The 18671-nt window shown below is 43.1% G+C and overlaps 1 protein-coding gene across 1 annotated transcript in view; it reads left to right on the top strand.

Moving 5' to 3' along the window:
* The window catches only part of SLC6A5 (solute carrier family 6 member 5), an 83614-nt gene that overhangs the window by 24194 nt on the left and 40749 nt on the right, over positions 1–18671 (top strand). The window contains exons 6-9 of the mRNA XM_040327906.1: positions 1720–1864; positions 2100–2232; positions 11239–11373; positions 17190–17293. Coding sequence (XP_040183840.1) covers positions 1720–1864; positions 2100–2232; positions 11239–11373; positions 17190–17293 — 517 coding nt within the window. The remainder of the gene's footprint in view (positions 1–1719; positions 1865–2099; positions 2233–11238; positions 11374–17189; positions 17294–18671) is intronic.

Here is an 18671-nt window from a genome sequence, read left to right as displayed (position 1 = left end):
TGGGAGCGGCACCATGCGCCCAGCCCATATGTGCGCCCACCCTACGCCGGCATGTGCAAGCTACGTCGGCGGTGTGTAGCCTGTTTTTAGGCGCATGTTGGTTCGTGGGTCTGCCGCACACATACGCCGGCGCACATTTGCACTTACGTCGGCGTAACGTGTTATACGTCGGCATAAGTGCTTTGTGAATCTGGGCCTTTATTTCTTTGTAAAAACGGTTACAATGTATTTTTCTTTGCGGCCGTTTCCTGTTTAATGAGCAATATTCCCGCAGTGGAACAAAAGCGCCCTCCTGTGGAGAGAAGGTGCAATAACAGCCAATCTCAAAGACCGCATGGTGCAGTGCAGCACAGACAATGTCCTGGGGGGGGGGGGATTCAAAAAAATCCTCTATAATTTTCTGTAAAGGATCCCGTATAATGTCTTCATTACAGCAAATCAACTTAAAGAGAAAAATAGATTACTGATGAGTGCATTATATATAGAATGATAACACATTTTTTTTTTTTTTTTTGCCTTTGCATTTTGTTGGAAGCTGATAAATACAAAGGGCCAGATCCACAGAGAGAGTACGCCGCCGTATCTACTGATACGCCGGCGTACTTTCAAATTTCCTGCGTCGTATCTTTAGTTTAGAATCCTCAACCCAAGATACGACGGCATCTGGGTTAGATCCGACAGGCGTACGGCTTCGTACGCCTTCGGATCTTAGATGCAATACTTCGGCGCCCGCTGGGTGGAGTTCTCGTCGTTTTCCGCGTCGAGTATGCAAATTAGCTATTTCCGACGATCCACGAACATACGCGCGGCCGTTGCATTCTCTTACGTCGTCTCTAGTCGGCTTTTTTGCGGCGTATAGTTAAACCTGCTATGAAAAGTATGGCCGTCGTTCCCGCGTTGAAATTTGAATATTTTTTTTTGCGTAAGTCGTCCGTGAATCGGGGATGGACATAATTCACGTCTATGTTAAAAAAAATGACGTCCTTGCGACGTCATTTAGCGCAATGCACGACAGGAAATTTAGGGACGGCGCACGCACAGTTCATTCGGTGCAGGGACGCGCTTCATTTAAATGAAACCCGCCCCCTAATCGCCGATTTGAATTCCGCGCCGTTACGCCGCTTGAGATACACTACGCCGCCGTAACTTACGGCGCAAATTCTTTATGGATTCGATTTAAAGCCAGGTAAGGTACGGCGGCGTAGCGTATCTCGGATACGATGCGCCGGGGCAGATCTTTGTGGATCTGCCCCATAGAAATTATCAAGTGAAAAAGATAATCAAATAAATGATTAATTAAGACAAAAAAAAAACACAATACACTAAAAACCAAAATGAATTAATTGACAAAATTTTAGGTGACGTCACATACTGAAAGCAGGAAATGACATGTCTGGGTGGCGGGGGGGGTTTGTACGCCATTTGTGTGCAGAGCGCCTCCAGGTGGCCATATTACATTTTAAGAAAAATTACGGGGCTGCAGATTAAAAAAGGAAAGTTCATTTTTTGTTATGAATATTACAATACAGTATGACTTGAGTCACAATAGTACAGTATATGCTTCATTATTATTATTTTTTTATTTGCTATTTTTTTCCCATGAAAGTGGAGTTACCCTTTAACTTTTTCTTTATTTTTTAAAAATATATATTTTTTAAATCCTTTTTCTCTTTTATGTGGGGATAACCGTCTCTTCCTCGTGTTTTTTGCTGTATACAGATTCCTGCCTCATTGGAGGTCACCCGAAGATCCAGATCAAGAACAGCACGTTCTGCATGTCGGCCTATCCCAACCTGACGATGATCAACTACACCACCAACCACGGGAACAAGTCTTTTGTCAGCGGGAGCGAGGAGTACTTCAAGTAAGAGACGTGACCGCATGACGTGTGACTTGGGTACAGCGTTGCATGACCGCGCAATTGCCAATTAAAGTGCTGAATGGCAAAAAAATGCTCCGGTCATGAAGGGTCAATGCCATGTTGATGAGGGGGGTAGATGGAACCAGGGCAAAATGTGAGCATGTTAAACATCAACTTTGAATATTTCTGAGTGAAATGACTTCGGGTTCCTTGAGTTTTGGAATGTTTATTATTTCAGGTACAATATGCTGAAGATTTCGGACGGCATCGAATATCCCGGTGAAATCCGGTGGCCTCTCGTGTTTAGCCTGTTTCTGGCTTGGGTCATCGTCTACGCGTCTCTTGCCAAAGGGATCAAGACCTCTGGAAAGGTAGGGGAGATCCTACAATATGATACGAGATGTAGAAGAACGGATCACTTCCCGAAATGACAGTATTTACAGTATCTCACAAAAGTAAGTACACCCCTCACATTTTTGTAACTATTTTCTTCTATCTTTTCATGTGACAACACTGAAGAAATTACACTTTTAGGTAGATTCAGGTAGAGTTAGGCCGACTTATCAGTAGATAAGTCGACCTAACTCAGAATCTACGCCGACTTATGTTTAAGCGTATGCTCAAACAGAGATACGCTTAAACATATCTAAGATACGTCGGCTTGCGTATGTACTTACCTGCTAAGTTACGGTGGCGTAGCCTAAATCGGCGGGCGTAAGGGCGCCTAATTCAAATCTGTTTGAGGGGGGCGTGTTTTATGGTAATGGGGCTTGACCTTACGTTTTTCACGTTTTTTTTATTACTGCGCATGCGCCGGGCGCCTACATTTCCCAGTGTTCATTGCGGCTAAGTACGCCGTACGGGCCTATTGATTTTGACGTGGACGTAAACGACGTAAATCGCTATTCGCGGACGACTTACGCAAACGACGTAAAAACTTCGAATTTCGACGCGGGAAAGGCGGCCATACTTGACATTACTATTCCATGTAGGGCTAAGCTCTAACTTTAGGCAGCCTATCTCTAACGTAAACAGCGTAAAAGTACTGTGTCGGCTGGGCGTACGTTCGTGAATCGGCGTATCTCCTCATTTACATATTCTACGCCGACCGCAATGGAAGCGCCACCTAGCGGCCATCCAAAATATTGCAATCTAAGATAGGACGGCGCAAGCCGTCGTATCTTAGATATGTTTAAGCGCATCTCTGTTTGAGCATATGCTTAAACATAAGTCGGCGTAGATTCTGAGTTAGGCCGGCTTATCTACTGATAAGCCGGTCTAACTCTTTGTGAATCTACCTAAAAGTGTAATTTCTTCAGTGTTGTCACATGAAAAGATACAAGAAAGATTTACAGAAATGTGAGGGGTGTACTTACTTTTGTGAGATACTGTATATGTACTTCTGTCCAAGGACATTGTTCTCTGTGGATTTCCAGGGACGTCCTTACAATAAAAAGATCCAATAATTCAATTTACACAAAAATTTGATACAATTTAGTAAATAAGCTGCAATGAAAAGGTTCTCCACTGCAGCCCCAAGTCGGAACGTCGATCATGTTTCGGAGTGAATGTTTTCTTGTTATCCAGTTTATCTGAAAGTCATTTTTATTTTTTGTTACACTTGATACATTAAACGCTTGTTGTTGCAGATTTTCTAGATTTGTTGCTTCTTCCTCTAGTGGCTTCCTATCTGTCAGGCCTCGTACACACGGCCGAGGAACTCGACGTGCCAAACACATCGAGTTCCTCGGCCAGTTCAGCCCTGAAGCCGCCGAGGAGCTCGGATGGCCGAGAGCTCCCATAGAACAACGAGAAAATAGAGAACATGTTCTCTATTTTCTCGACGAGTTCCTCGGCGGCTCCATCGGGCCGAAAGTGTACACACGACAGAGTTTCTCGGCAGAATCCGGCTCTGACCGAGTTTCTCGCCGAATTCTGCCGAGAAACTCTGTCGTGTGTACGAGGCCTCAGAGGGTGCAAATAAAAAAAATGTCAGCACATAGATAACCAACCCTCTTGGGAGGGTAAGGCCCCTTTCACACCACTGCGACTTGAAAGTCGCATGATTTTGTCGCGATTTTACCACAATTTGCGCGATTTTAGGGAATGTCTGTGTATTCTTGAGGTCTATGGACCTCGACTCGCAACAAAGTCGGACCAAAGTAGTGCAGGGACTACTTTGAAGTCGGAGGGACTTGAAATCATACTGATATGAATGGTTGTCATTGAAAATCATGGCGACTTTGCCATCTCATTTAAATTTGAAAATTCATAAATTCGAAAATTAATAAATTCATAAGTGCATAAATTCATAAATTTGAAAATTCATAAATTCATAAGTTCATACATTTGAAAATTCATAAATTCATAAATTCGAAAATTCATAAATTCATAAATTCGAAAATTCGAAAATTAATAAGTTTATAAATTCATAAGTTCATAAATTCATAAATTCGAAAATTCATAAATTCATAAGTTCATAAATTTGAAAATTCATAAATTTGAAAATTCATAAATTCATAAGTTCATAAATTCGAAAATTCATAAATTTGAAAATTCATAAATTCTTATGTTCATAAATTCGAAAATTCATAAGTTCATAAATTTGAAAATTCATAAATTCCTAAATTCGAAAATTCATACGTTTATAAATTCATAAGTTCATAAATTCATAAATTTGAAAATTCATAAATTTGAAAATTCATAAATTCATAAGTTCATAAATTCCTAAATTACAAAATTTGTCAATTCCTAAATTTAAAAAATCATAAGTTCATAAATTCGAAAATTCATAAGTTCATAAATTCATAAATTCGAAAATTCATAAATTCATAAGTTCATAAATTTGAAAATTCATAAATTCATAAGTTCATAAATTTAAAAATTCATAAATTCATAAATTACAAAATTTGTCAATTCCTAAATTAAAAAATTCATAAATTCATAAATTCGAAAATAAAGGAAATCCAAAAATTCTAAAGAATAACTAACTAATAATAACTAACTATTAAATTATAGGTATTGGACTTTCCTTTCAAATTTGGCTCAACGAATACGAATTTATCCGAAGTAACATCATGCTAATTGACAGCACAGATTGCTCATAGTAGAGGAAACTCCTCTTGCATTATGGGAGTTTTTGTTTCTAGTACAGACCTGGAAATGTTTCCTTGAGGGAGATTTACTAAAACTGGAGCACTCAGAATCTGGGGCAGATGTGCATGGCGGCCAATCAGCTTCTAACTTCAGCTTGTTCAATGAAGCTTTGACAATAAAACCTGGAAGCTGGTTGGTTTCTCTGCACAGCTGCACCAGATGTTCAGTTTTAGTAAATAGCCCACTTTGACACATTACTACATTTAAAATAAAAATATACACTATATTACCAAAAGTATTGGGACGCCTGCCTTTACACGCACATGAATTTTTTTTGGCATCCCAGTCTTAGTCCGTAGGGTTCAATATTGAGTTGGCTCCGCCCTTTGCAGCTATAACAGCTTCAACTCTTCTGGGAAGGCCGTCCACAAGGTTTTGGAGGGTTTCTATGGGAATGTGTGACCATTCTTCCAGAAGAGCATTCGTGAGGTCAGGCACTGATGTTGGACGAGAAGGCCTGGCTCGCAGTCTCCACTCTAATTCATCCCAAGGGTGTTCTATCGGGTTGAGGTCAGGACTCTGTGCAGGGCAGTCAAGTTCCTCCACCCAAAACTTGCTCATTCGTGTCTAATCGACCTTGCTTTGTGCACTGGTCCAAATCATTTGGTGGAGGGTGGATTATGGTGTGGGGTGGGGAGGGGGATTATGGTGTGGGGGTTGTTTTTCAGGGGTTGGGCTTGGCCCCTTAGTTCCAGTGAAGGGAACTCTTAAGGCATCAGCATACCAAGACATTTTGGACAATTTCATGCTCCCAACTTTGTGGGAACAGTTTGGGGACGGCCCCTTCCTGTTCCAACATGACTGCCCCACTAGTGCACAAAGCAAGGTCCATAAAGACATGGATGAGCGAGTTTGGGGTGGAGAACACCTGTGGGATGAATTAGAGTGGAGACTGCGAGCCAGGCCTTCTTGTCCAACATCAGTGCCTGACCTCACAAATGCGCTTCTGGATGAATGGGTCAAACATTCCGATAGACACCCTCCTAAACCTTGTGGACGGCCTTCCCAGAAGAGTTGAAGCTGTTATAACGGCAAAGGGCGGGGCCAACTCAATAATGAACCCTACAGACTAAGTCTGGGACGCCATTATAGTTCATGTGCATGTAAAGGCAGGTGTCCCAATACTTTTGGTAATATAATGTATTTGATGTTAGGTCTATGTTAATGCACTAAGGTTCCAAGCAGTGCGGGAGAGTGTTGCTCATGCAATGACATACATCTAACACTAGAGGGCGGAGAGGTGAAATGAATTCAACTTATTACACTCAAAAACATTTGCTGTACGTTTGACACATTGTTTCCATTTAATCACTGTACACCGGTCCTCAGCCTCTGTGACTTTGTATATAAATGACGTCTGTCTGTCCGGAGCGTGTTGACGTGATTCACTATGTTACTTTCGCTCAGAATAATTTTGCACGTTTTTCAGGTTCTCTCTGGCCACCTGGGAGTGAAGCCATATTAATTACTGGAATGTTCTCTGCAGAGACTGGTTAGTCTGAAAGGAAGGCGCTTCTTGTATTCCCGCAGAACCTGCAGCAAAGCCACGACACATACAGGAGACACTATATACAGGCACAATTCAGGAGACACTATATACAGGCACAATTCAGGAGACGCTATATACAGGCACAATTCAGGAGACACTATATACAGGCACAAATCAGGAGACACTATATACAGACACAATTCAGGAGACACTAAATACAGGCACAATTCAGGAAACACTATATACAGGCACAATTCAGGAGACACTATATACAGACACAATTCAGGAGACACTATATACAGGCACAAATCAGGAGACACTATATACAGGCACAATTCATGAGACACTATATATAGACACAATTCAGGAGACACTATATACAGGCACAATTCAGGAGACACTATATACAGGCACAATTCATTAGACACTATATATAGACACAATTCAGGAGACACTATATACTGGGCACAAATCAGGAGACACTATATACAGGCACAATTCATGAGACACTATATATATAGACACAATTCATGAGACATTATATATAGACACAATTCAGGAGACACTATATACAGGCACAATTCAGGAGACACTATATACAGGCACAATTCATGAGACACTATATACAGGCACAATTCATGAGACACTATATATAGACACAATTCAGGAGACACTATATACAGGCACAATTCAGGAGACACTGAATACAGGCACAATTCAGGAGACACTATATACAGGCACAATTCAGGAGACACTATATACAGGCACAATTCAGGAGACACTATATACAGGCACAATTCAGGAGACACTATATACAGGCACAATTCATGAGACACTATATATAGACACAATTCATGAGACACTATATATAGACACAATTCAGGAGACACTATATACAGGCACAATTCAGAAGACACAATATATAGACACAATTCAGGAGACACTATATACAGGCACAAATCAGGAGACACTATATACAGGCACAATTCAGGAGACACTATATACAGGCACAATTCATGAGACACTATATACAGGCACAATTCAGGAGACACTATATACAGGCACAATTCAGGAGACACTATATACAGGCACAATTCAGCAGACACTATATACAGGCACAAATCAGGAGACACTATATACAGGCACAATTCATGAGACACTATATATAGACACAATTCAGGAGACACTATATACAGGTACAATTCAGGAGACACTATATACAGGCACAATTCAGGAGACACTATATACAGGCACAATTCAGGAGGACTTTTTACACTGCAGAGTTGGGGGCCCGCAGCACCTGGAAACACAAGATTTGTTTGTTCACAATATCACATTGCCCAGTGACGGTTAGGGATGTATTTATAAAAAATTATTTGCATAGCCATCAAAACTACATGTAAATTTGATGTGTGTGTATAGGGGCAAAATCAAGTCTTTATTCACTGCGGATCGAATATGTAAATGGAGAAAGTACCACATTGTGGCCACTGGATGGAGCCGAGGAGCATACATATTTCCTCACAGCACCATCTAGTGGCCCTAATGCAGTATTTTCCCCATTTACACAGAGAATTTAGCCTGCGGACATTTCACTTTTCTCCATTTACACAGAAAGAATTTACATGCAGTTTCGATGAATAAACAGCTATTCGATTTTTTTTTCTTTTTATACAAATACAACAACTTAAAGACTATTTTCTACACTAACATATTAGTTTTGACACACGTCTAGAAAGCAAAACAAACAAACATACAAGCGAGCCAACTGCATCAAAGGGATTACACTCTTCTACCACCAACATTCAGATCCTGCCATATACAGTATATATACAGTACAGGGTGAAGAACCACTACTGAGAAATGCAGGGCGACTTCAATGACAGAATTGAGTCAGTAGGTGGCAGCAGTCATCACACACCATCCCAGCCTTTGGTGTTCCCTTTCTGAAGTCTTGGGGAAGATTTGGTAGATGTCCTCCTCCTCCATGTTATGTGCCGTCACACTGTGCCTCCTGTGATACTCTGCTTTGTGCACATAGTTGCTGTGACCTTCTGTGATTGCTGTAATGTCTCTTTTATTCCAGGTGCTCACACAGATACGGGCCGGATCACTCCGAGTGTACACAAGGCTCAGCGCCACCCCCACCGCCACACACACACCGCCATAGTACAGTATAGATTTATATGGGAGCAAGGCTTTAGTAACAATGTATCCTGGGTGTCAGACCAAATATTTCATTTATTACATTGTTTTTTTTAAATCAGCATTCCAAATTTTGCCCGAATTAGGACTATGGTCTTTTCACTTTTCCTAGATATTCTTAAAATTATAATGTAAATTAATCTATTAATGCCTGTTAAGGTATGAAAAAACAAGTTCCTGTATATGGTTTTAAAATACATTTAAATAAATATATAGGGCTAGATTCAGGTAGCTTGGCGCTTCTTTTGGCCGGCGTAGCGCATCGCCCCTAATGGACGTGATGCCACTGTCCTCTACCATTTTGTTCTTTACAAGGATGCACTCATGACACAGGATTCTCAGAGTACTGTGGGTTTTCTAAAGAGGACACCATAACAGAAGCTGTTTTCCCTCATACTCTCTTGCACTGTCTTCTCTCTTGCTCCTTTCCCCCATTTCTCCCTCATATTTCTCTTCCCCCTTACTCTCCACTTCTCTATTCCTCTCTCATTTTTTCACTCTCTCTTACCACCTCTCCTTTACTTTCACTCTTCTTTTTTTACTTTCTTCTTTTCTGGCTTTGTTTGGTCTCTATTCTCTATCACTTCTCCCCTACCATTCCCTTCTTTACTAGGATGCACTCATGACACAGGATTCTCAGAGCACTATGGGTTTCTAAGGTGAGACCGCAGCAGAGGCTGATTGCCTTCATACTCTCTCTTGTAATGTCTTTTACTTCTCTCTTTCTCCTTCCTACCTCATATTTCTCTTCCACCCTCCCAACTCGTCACTTCTCTATTCCCTTTCCTTTCTTATTTTGTATCCTCTCTCCTTTCTCTATTTCTTTTCTCTCTCTCTTTCTCGCTCTCTAACCCTCTTTTTTCCCCTCCCTCTTTCTTTTTCCTCTCCCCCTTCTCTCTCCTTTGTCTTTTGTTCTTCCTAAGGAGAGATGATAGCAGAAGCTGTTTGCTTTCATACTCTCTTTCTTGCACTGTCTCTTCTTCTCTCTTTCTCCTTTTCCCCCTCCTCCCACCCCACTCTCCACTTCTCTATTCCCTTTCCTTCTTTATGTGTCACTCTCTCTCCTCTCTCTCCTTTTTTCTCTCTTCACCTCTCCTTTCCCTTCCCTCTCCTCTTCGCCTTTGTTTTTTTCCTCCCCTCTTCTTTATTGCTTTCCCTCCAACACTTTCCCTTCTTTACTAGAATGCACTCATGACATTCTCAGAGCACTGTGAGTTTTCTAAGGAGAAACAGCAGAAGCTGTTTGCCTTCATATACTCTCTCTCTTCCTCCTTCCCGTTTTCACCATCATAACCCCCTCCACCACCCGCCACCCACTCTATTCCATTTCCTTCATTATTTTTCATCCTCTCTCCTCTCTCACCTTCTTTTCTCTCTCTCTCTCTCTCTACCCCCCCCTTCTTCTTCATCCATTCCTCTCCCTTTTCCTTTCTCCTCACCGCCTTCTTTCTCCTCCATCTTTCTTTTTCCCCTCTTTTCTCTGTATCCCTTTCCTTCTTTACTAGTAGTTTACTATCAGGCTGTCTTTTTCTCATTAAAACTCCCAATGCAGTGCAGTGCATGAAGAAAGTCAATCCTCTGACTTTTTCAGCTATGTGTGTAATTTAAGCTTCCACTCAGATTAAACCTGCACTTGTATATTTCCATATTTTACATATAAAATAGGTTCATAAAATATTGATAGACATTGAATAATATTTTTACATTTGCAGCTCAGTATAGCTACATACAGGGCCGCCATCAGTGGGGTATAGGCTTTACACCTGTAAGGCTGGCCCCCCTCCCGTTTTTTTTTTTTGCATTACACTTGTAAGGGGCCTGATGTTCCCCAAGCCCCCCCCCCCCCGCTTATTACACTTGTTTTTTTCCGTCAGCAACCCCCCCCCCCCGGTTCTCTGCTCCAGGCGGGGCCCTGCCTAAAGCTGTGTAAGGGGCCCCAAAATTTGTGATGGCTGCCCTGGCTATTTATTTTTGGTCTCAATTTTTACTTGCTCATTGTTCTATTTCAGGAACATATTTGTAGGTGGAAAATGTATCTTTCTCGACATGTGTGGCTATGCGATCAGCATCTTTGCTGAACGAATGCCGAGACATTATATGACTGAGATTGTTAAGTAGTGTTTAGTAGCGGTATAGTGTTTTGAGTGAAGGTTTCTTTACAGAGTGAGAGGAACAGTAAAGCACAATCACTGCTAATCAGTGGGCACAAAATATGCCCGCGTATAATAAAACAACACACCATGATAGCATGGCATACATTTATAGCATGCTGTTTGTACACCAATGTTTTACAAATCTGTAAAGCCCCCTTCCTAGCCATTTGTATGACCCCCCCCGACCGGCAGAGCCGTGCCATACACTCGGAGGGATCGTGCACATGTCCGGTCTCTCTAGGATCTGTGTAAACTCTCCGGGATCTGTCCAGTCTGTCCTCTGTGATGGTGGTGAACCCAGTGCTGTTGTTTGCACCATGCTCCCTCCCTATACCTTTCATAGGAAGATAATCCTGTTTTGCTTTATCGTCCAGGTTGTGTATTTTACAGCCACGTTCCCTTACGTGGTCCTCATCATCCTCCTCATCCGAGGGGTGACCCTGCCCGGAGCCGGAGCCGGGATGTGGTATTTCATCACCCCCAAATGGGAGAAGCTGGCAGATGCCATGGTAAGCACCGAGGCCGCAGGGTACAGTAGATGACTAAAAAATAATAATAATAAATTGACATGTCTTTCAAACCATAAATGTACACATGATACCTAAAACTTTGTATATATTATAGAAATTGGCTGATCACAGAATTAAAGTAGTTTACAGCAATGGCATCACATATGTTGCTGGTCATACACTTCTTTAGGCAGAAGAGGGCGCTGTTTATCCACAAGGCACTTTCCAATAGGAATATTAGAGCAATAGTACTACATACAATGTATCACCTACTATTTAACTATGTATATGTTAGAGGGCGCTGTTTACCCACAAGGCACTTTCCAATAGTAATAATAATAATGGAGCAGTATTACAGCAATTTCATCACATATGGTAGAGGTCATACACCTTTTCCGGCAGAAGAGGGCGCTGTTTACCCACAAGGCACTTTCTAATAGTAATATTACAGCAATAGCACTACATACAATGTATCACCTACTATGTAACTATGTATATGCTAGAGGTCAAACACCTCTTCCGGCAGAAGAGGGCGCTGTTTACCCACAAGGCACTTTCCAATAGTAATATTACAGCTATAGTACTACATACAATGTATCACCTACTATGTAACTTTTTTTTAACTATGTATATGCTAGAGGTCATACACCTCTTCAGGCAGAAGAGGGCGCTGTTTACCCACAAGGCACTTTTCAATAGTAATATAACAGCAATAGCACTACATATGTTGCGGGTCATACACTTATTCTGGCAGAGGAGGACGCTGTTTGCCCACAAGGCACTTTCCAATAGTAATATTACAGCAATGGTACTACATACAATGTATCACCTACTATGTAACTATGTAACTATGTATATGCTAGAGGTCATACACCTCCTCCGGCAGAAGAGGGCGCTGTTTACCCACAAGGCACTTTTCAATAGTAATATAACAGCAATAGCATACTACATATGTTGAGGGTCATACACCTTTTCTGGCAGAAGAGGGCGCTGTTTGCCCACAAGGCACTTTCAGAAGTAATATTAAATTAATAGCACTACATACATTGGCCCGGATTCACAAAGCACTTACGCCAACGTATCTCGAGATACACCACGTAAGTGTAACAATGCGCCGTCGTATCTGTGCGCCGTGCCCACAAAACTAGATACGCCTGAAAATAGGCTTCCTACGACCGGCATAACTTGCCTATGCCAGCGTATCGTGGGCGCATAGTTACGCCGGACGCATTTGCCGCTCCCATAGATTTTCTACGCACATATGCAAATGAGGGAGATACGCCGATTCACAAACGTAGTTGCGCCCGGCGCATAATATACGCGGTTTGCGTTAGTCGTACGTCCGGCGTAAAGTTATTCCCCATATAGGAGGCGCAACCCATGCAAAGGTATGGACCAGGGAACACAGCCTTCATATTTTACGTAGTTTACGTAGTAGTACGTGAATAGGGCTGGGCGTAGGTTACGTTCACGTCGTAGGCAGTGATTCGACGTATCTTAGGGAGTAGTTTCGACGTGATTCTGCGCATGCGCACTGGGTTGCGTCCACGGGACGGCGCATGCGCCGTACATTAATCGTATCTTTATGACGCTCAGTACATCATTTACATGGGGTCACGCCTCATTAGCATGGCTCACGCCCACTTCCACCTACGCTGGCTTACGCCGAGGAAAAACAGCGTAGATTTGGGGGCGAGTGCTTTGTGAATACTGTGCTTGGCGCTCTGTGCTACTCCGGCGTAGCCTAAAAAAGATACGCTACGTCGGCATAAATATGCGCCAATGTATGTGAATCCGGGCCAATGTATCACCTACTATGTAAGTATGTATATGCTAGAGGTCATACACCTCTTCCGCCAGAAGAGGGCGCTGTTTACCCACAAGGCACTTTCCAATAGTACTACTAATAATGGAGAAGTAGTGCCCGAGCCTTTTTGGCCGGCAGTTTGCATTTTCCAGCTGAACACAGCGATTCTTCTCTCAGCTCGGATCCCGATTGGTTTGGAGTAAAATGTAACAAGCGAGCGTAAAGACATTCGCATTATGAAAAGTGTCAGAATTTCCCCCCCCCCCCCCCCCATTCCCAGATGAGCAATTCCACACCGCTCATGTAATCTACTTTTAAATTGCCTAATCGATCGGAGTGGTCACATGGGCTTCCCAACGCGTCAGTGATGAAGGGAACAACGCGCTTTCACAAATCCCTCGATGGAAAACGCGTCCTGAATGTATTTATAACCCACAGAAAATGCTCCGCGAACATTAGTGGTGATCAACGCTGCCGAGTGCTGAGTATTCGGGTAATGAAGCGTTATTCCTTCATAAATTCAGGATCCCGCGCCATGAATTCTGTGCTGGTTACTGTCTAAGAGCTTCCAAAGAGGACCCACCGCATATTCTCTACTATAATCATATTATATATACTGTATGGCCCGGATTCACAGACAGCGGCGCACATTTATGCCGCCGTAGCGTATCTCCTGTACGCTACGCCGACGCAGCGCAGAGAGGCAAGCACTGAATTCACAAAGCCAGTGCTCCCAAAACTGCGCTGGGTTTCTCAGGCGTAAGCCGGCGTAGGTGGAAGTGGGCGTGAGCCATGCAAATGAGGCGTGACCCCATGCAAATGATGGGCCGAGCCCCAGACAGATACGTATAACGAAACGGCGCGTGCGCCGTCCCGTGGACGCATCCCAGTGCGCATGCTCAGAATCACGTCGGAACTACTCCCTAAGATACATCGGATCACTGCCTACGGCGTGAACGTGACCTACGCCTAGCCATATTCACGTCCAATGTAAACTACGTAAAATACGTCGGCTTGTGTTCCCTGGTGCAGCCCTTTGCATGGATACTGCGGAGTTACACCTCCTTTATGGGGCATAACTTTTTCGCCGGACGTATAACTTACGCGCACTTGCGTCGGGCGCACGTACGTTTCGTGAATCGCCGTATCTCCCTCATTTGCATATTTGAATGGAAAATCAATGGGAGCGCCAAATGCGTCCAGCGTAAATATGCGCCCACTCTACGCCTGCGTAGGCAAGTTACGTCGGTGGGATGAAGCCTGTTTTTAGGCGTATCTTAGTATGTGGGTCCGGCGCACACAGATACGACGGCACATATTTGCACTTACGCGGCGTATCTGGAGATACGTCGGCGCAAGTGCTTTGTGAATCCGGGCCATTATCTGTATAGTATATATACCTGTATATTTTTTGTTTCATTTTAATATATATATAATATATATTTTATATAATAAAAAAATATATTGTATATTATTTAAGTAATATATAATACAATAGAAACAAATATGTTATCGCTTATTATATTCTTTATATATTATATAATAAATATTACAATATCTCTCTAATAGCAGAACAGTTTGCACCTCTTAATCTATTGAAGCCACATTTTTTTTTCCAAGAATTACAATTTTAGCAAAATGAGTCACTTCACTACAAAGAAAGTTTAGATTCATACAATAACAAGCTCCTTTTGCCTCTTCCAACATATGTATACTTTAAAGACATAAAAAGAAATCATAAAATAATTTAATATTATTTAAATAACAATAAATACTCCCTTATACCTAATATTTTTTTTTATTAATGAAGCAAAAAGAAAAATTCAAGTCAAAAACAAAAAAAAAAAAACCCAATAGCTGGTAGATTCGAAAATTTGATCTTTTGCTGCAATACTAACATTCAATCTGACACCGTCCCCCATAGTACTTATTTTCTGCCTCTAGATGTCCCCGGTCTTCTGGGTTGAATAACAGCGAGTAGGAAAGGGCTGGGGCTGGGTTAGCAATGGGTGGGGCTAAGCAGTAAAAGTGAAAAGGCTGAGCATGATGGAGTTGGAGCTTAGCAAGGCAGGGGTGGGGCTGAACAAGTGGGGAGGATCAGGTTTAGCAGGAAGAGGGTTGTGCTGAGCAGAAAATGGGTGGGGCTGGATAGGAAGGAGGTGAGGCTGAGTAGGACAGGGATGAGGTTGGGATGGAAAGTGGGAAGGAGTGAGGCTGAGCAGTAAGGCTGGAGAACTGAGTAGGAAAGGGGGTGGGGCTGGGTTAGCAATAGGTGGGGCTAAGCAGTAAAAGGGAAAAGGCTGAGCATGATGGGGTTGGGGCTTAGCAAGGCAGGGGTGGGGCTGAACAAGTGGGGAGGATGATGTTTAGCAGGAAGAGGGTTGTGCTGAGCAGAAAAGGGTGGGGCTGAATAGGAAGGAGGTAAGCTGAGTAGGACAGGGATGAGGTTGGGAAGGAAAGTGGGAAGGAGTGAGGCTGAGCAGTAAGGGTGGAGAACTGAGTAGGAAAGGGGTGGGGCTGGGGCTAAGCAGTAAAACGGAAGAGGCTGAGCATGATGGGGTTGGGGCTTAGAAAGGCAGGGGTGGGGCTAAACAAGTGGGGAGGATCAGGTTTAGCAGGAAGAGGGTTGTGCTGAGCAGAAAATGGGTGGGGCTGGATAGGAAGGACGGGAGGCTGAGTAGGACAGGGATGAGGTTGGGATGGAAAGTGGGAAGGAGTGAGGCTGAGCAGTAAGGCTGGAGAACTGAGTAGGAAAGGGGTGGGGCTGGGTTAGCAATAGGTGGGGCTAAGCAGTAAAAGTGAAAAGGCTGAGCATGATGGGGTTGGGGCTTAGCAAGGCAGGGGTGGGGCTAAACAAGTGGGGAGGATCAGGTTTAGCAGGAAGAGGGTTGTGCTGAGGAGAAAAAAGGTGGGGCTGGATAGGAAGAAGGTGAGGCTGAGTAGGACAGGAATGAGGTTGGGAAGGAAAGTGGTAAGGAGTGAGGCTGAGTAGTAAGGGTGGAGAGTTGAGTAGAAAAGGGGTGGGGCTGGGTTAGCAATTGGTGGGGCTAAGCAGTAAAACAGAAGAGGCTGAGCATGATGGGGTTGGGGCTTAGCAAGGCAGGGGTGGGGCTAAACAAGTGGGGAGGATCAGGTTTAGCAGGAAGAGGGTTGTGCTGAGCAGAAAATGGGTGGGGCTGGATAGGAAGGATGGGAGGCTGAGTAGGACAGGGATGAGGTTGGGATGGAAAGTGGGAAGGAGTGAGGCTGAGCAGTAAGGCTGGAGAACTGAGTAGGAAAGGGGTGGGGCTGGGTTAGCAATAGGTGGGGCTAAGCAGTAAAAGTGAAAAGGCTGAGCATGATGGGGCTGGGGCTTGCAAGGCAGGGGTGGGGCTGAACAAGTGGGGAGGATGAGGTTTAGCAGGAAGAGGGTTGTGCTGAGCAGAAAAAAGGTGGGGCTGGATAGGAAGAAGGTGAGGCTGAGTAGGACAGGAATGAGGTTGGGAAGGAAAGTAGTAAGGAGTGAGGCTGAGTAGTAAGGGTGGAGAGTTGAGTAGAAAAGGGGTGGGGCTGGGTTAGCAATTGGTGGGGCTAAGCAGTAAAAAGAAAAAGGCTGAGCATGATGGGGTTGGGGCTTAGCAAGGCAGGGGTGGGGCTGAACAAGTGGGGAGGATGAGGTTTAGCAGGAAGAGGGTTGTGCTGAGCAGAAAAGGGGTGGGGCTAAACAGGAAGGAGGTGAGGCTGAGTAGGACAGGGATGAGGTTGGGAAGGGAAATAGGAAGGAGGTGAGGTTGAGCAGGACAGGGATGAGGTTGGGAAGGAAAGTGGGAAGTGGGAAGGAGGTGAGGCTGAGTAGTAAGGGTGGAGAGTTGAGTAGGAAAGGGGTGTGGCTGATCAGAAAAGGGGTGGAGCCCTGCAGCACTGGCGCCTTCACATTACCAATTATACAATTGTAGGGATGATTTTTGATTGGCCTCCAAAGTGAATTTGTGTTTTAAGAAATTAACATTTATGTCTGAAAATGTTCCAGGTATGGAAGGACGCGGCTACGCAGATCTTCTTCTCTCTGTCGGCAGCCTGGGGTGGGCTCATCACTCTCTCCTCCTACAACAAGTTCCACAATAATCTCTACAGGTGGGTCCAATGAGAACCGTTATCTGATCTAGTATCAGAGACCTGCAGAATGTTCTTCATGTGAGATCTACAGGAACCTCTGATTGAAGGACAGTTATGGTCTCCTGTCTAGATCCACTCCACTAATGGATTTCTGAGGTTGGGTTGCCTGAAGACGACAATGGCGGGCCACATCTGTGTAATGTGTGTTGAAACGGTCACTTGTTGTCCTCTCTGGAAATGCCTGTGGACAAAGTGACAGAGCAGGAGCTTGGAAGGCAGAGACAAAGCGTTGTCACCCTATAACAGGAAATAAAAAGGAAAATATGTGAAGCTCTTCCTCTTTTACAATGTGATGTGAATACAAAATAAATAAAATAAAGTGGTGACCCCTAGTGGGAGTATTACATATGACACCAAAAAATATATTAAATACCATAGATCACAACGGAAGTGATATGTGCAACTAGTGACCTCTAGTGGACATAAAACTCACAACACATATATCACAATAACATTGATATGGACAAACAGTGACCTCTAGTGGTTACAAAAATGATCACACATATCTATATCAGACAAAGTCCATTTATCCAATAATATCTTCTGTGAACCAACGCTGTCCACACACAATCCAACGGTGAATGGTAACAAATGAGTGACTTAATACCACGTTGACCCTCCACCAGTCACACTATGCGCTCACCTCCCAGAGCAGCCCCCAATTGGACCAAGTAGCACCTTCTTACCCTTTGGGGGTCTCAATCCAGCATCTTTAAGCTCCCAATAGTGGACTCCTTGCAATCATGATCTCTCATAAGGGTAAAAAAAGAACTAGCATAGTGTAATACAGTAAAACCTTGGATTGCAAGGATAATTTGTTCCAGAAACATGCTTGTAATCCAAAGCACTTGTATATCAAAGCATTTTTTTTACAGGGTATAAAAGAGAAGAGAGGCGCCTCTAAGTGTAGCAATAATTTGCTAAATGTTGTTCCTTCATTGAATGTAACCATATTGCTACACTTAGAGGCTTCTCTCTTCTTTTTTATACTTAGTTGTGACATGACGCTACTCTTATATCAAGACATCGCTTGTATATCAAGGAAAAATGTATTAAAATATTTTGCTTGTCTTGCAAAACACTCTCAAACCAAGTTACTCTCAAACCAAGGTTTTACTGTACTGTAAAACAAAATGTATTTGTGTAACCACTAGAGGTCACTAGTTGCACATATCACTTTCATTGTGATATATTTCATATATTTGTTGGTGTCATATATAATACTCCCACTAGGGGTCGCCACTTTCTTTTATTTATTTTGTATTCCTATCACATTATAAAAGAGGTAGCGCATATTTTTCTTTTTACTCTGGTCTACTAATAACAGTTGGTGTTA

Source organism: Rana temporaria, chromosome 11 (assembly GCF_905171775.1).
Source record: "Rana temporaria chromosome 11, aRanTem1.1, whole genome shotgun sequence".
NCBI classification, from domain to species: domain Eukaryota; kingdom Metazoa; phylum Chordata; class Amphibia; order Anura; family Ranidae; genus Rana; species Rana temporaria.
Note: the sequence above shows the minus strand (reverse complement) of the source record. Positions and strands in the feature narration are given on the sequence as shown.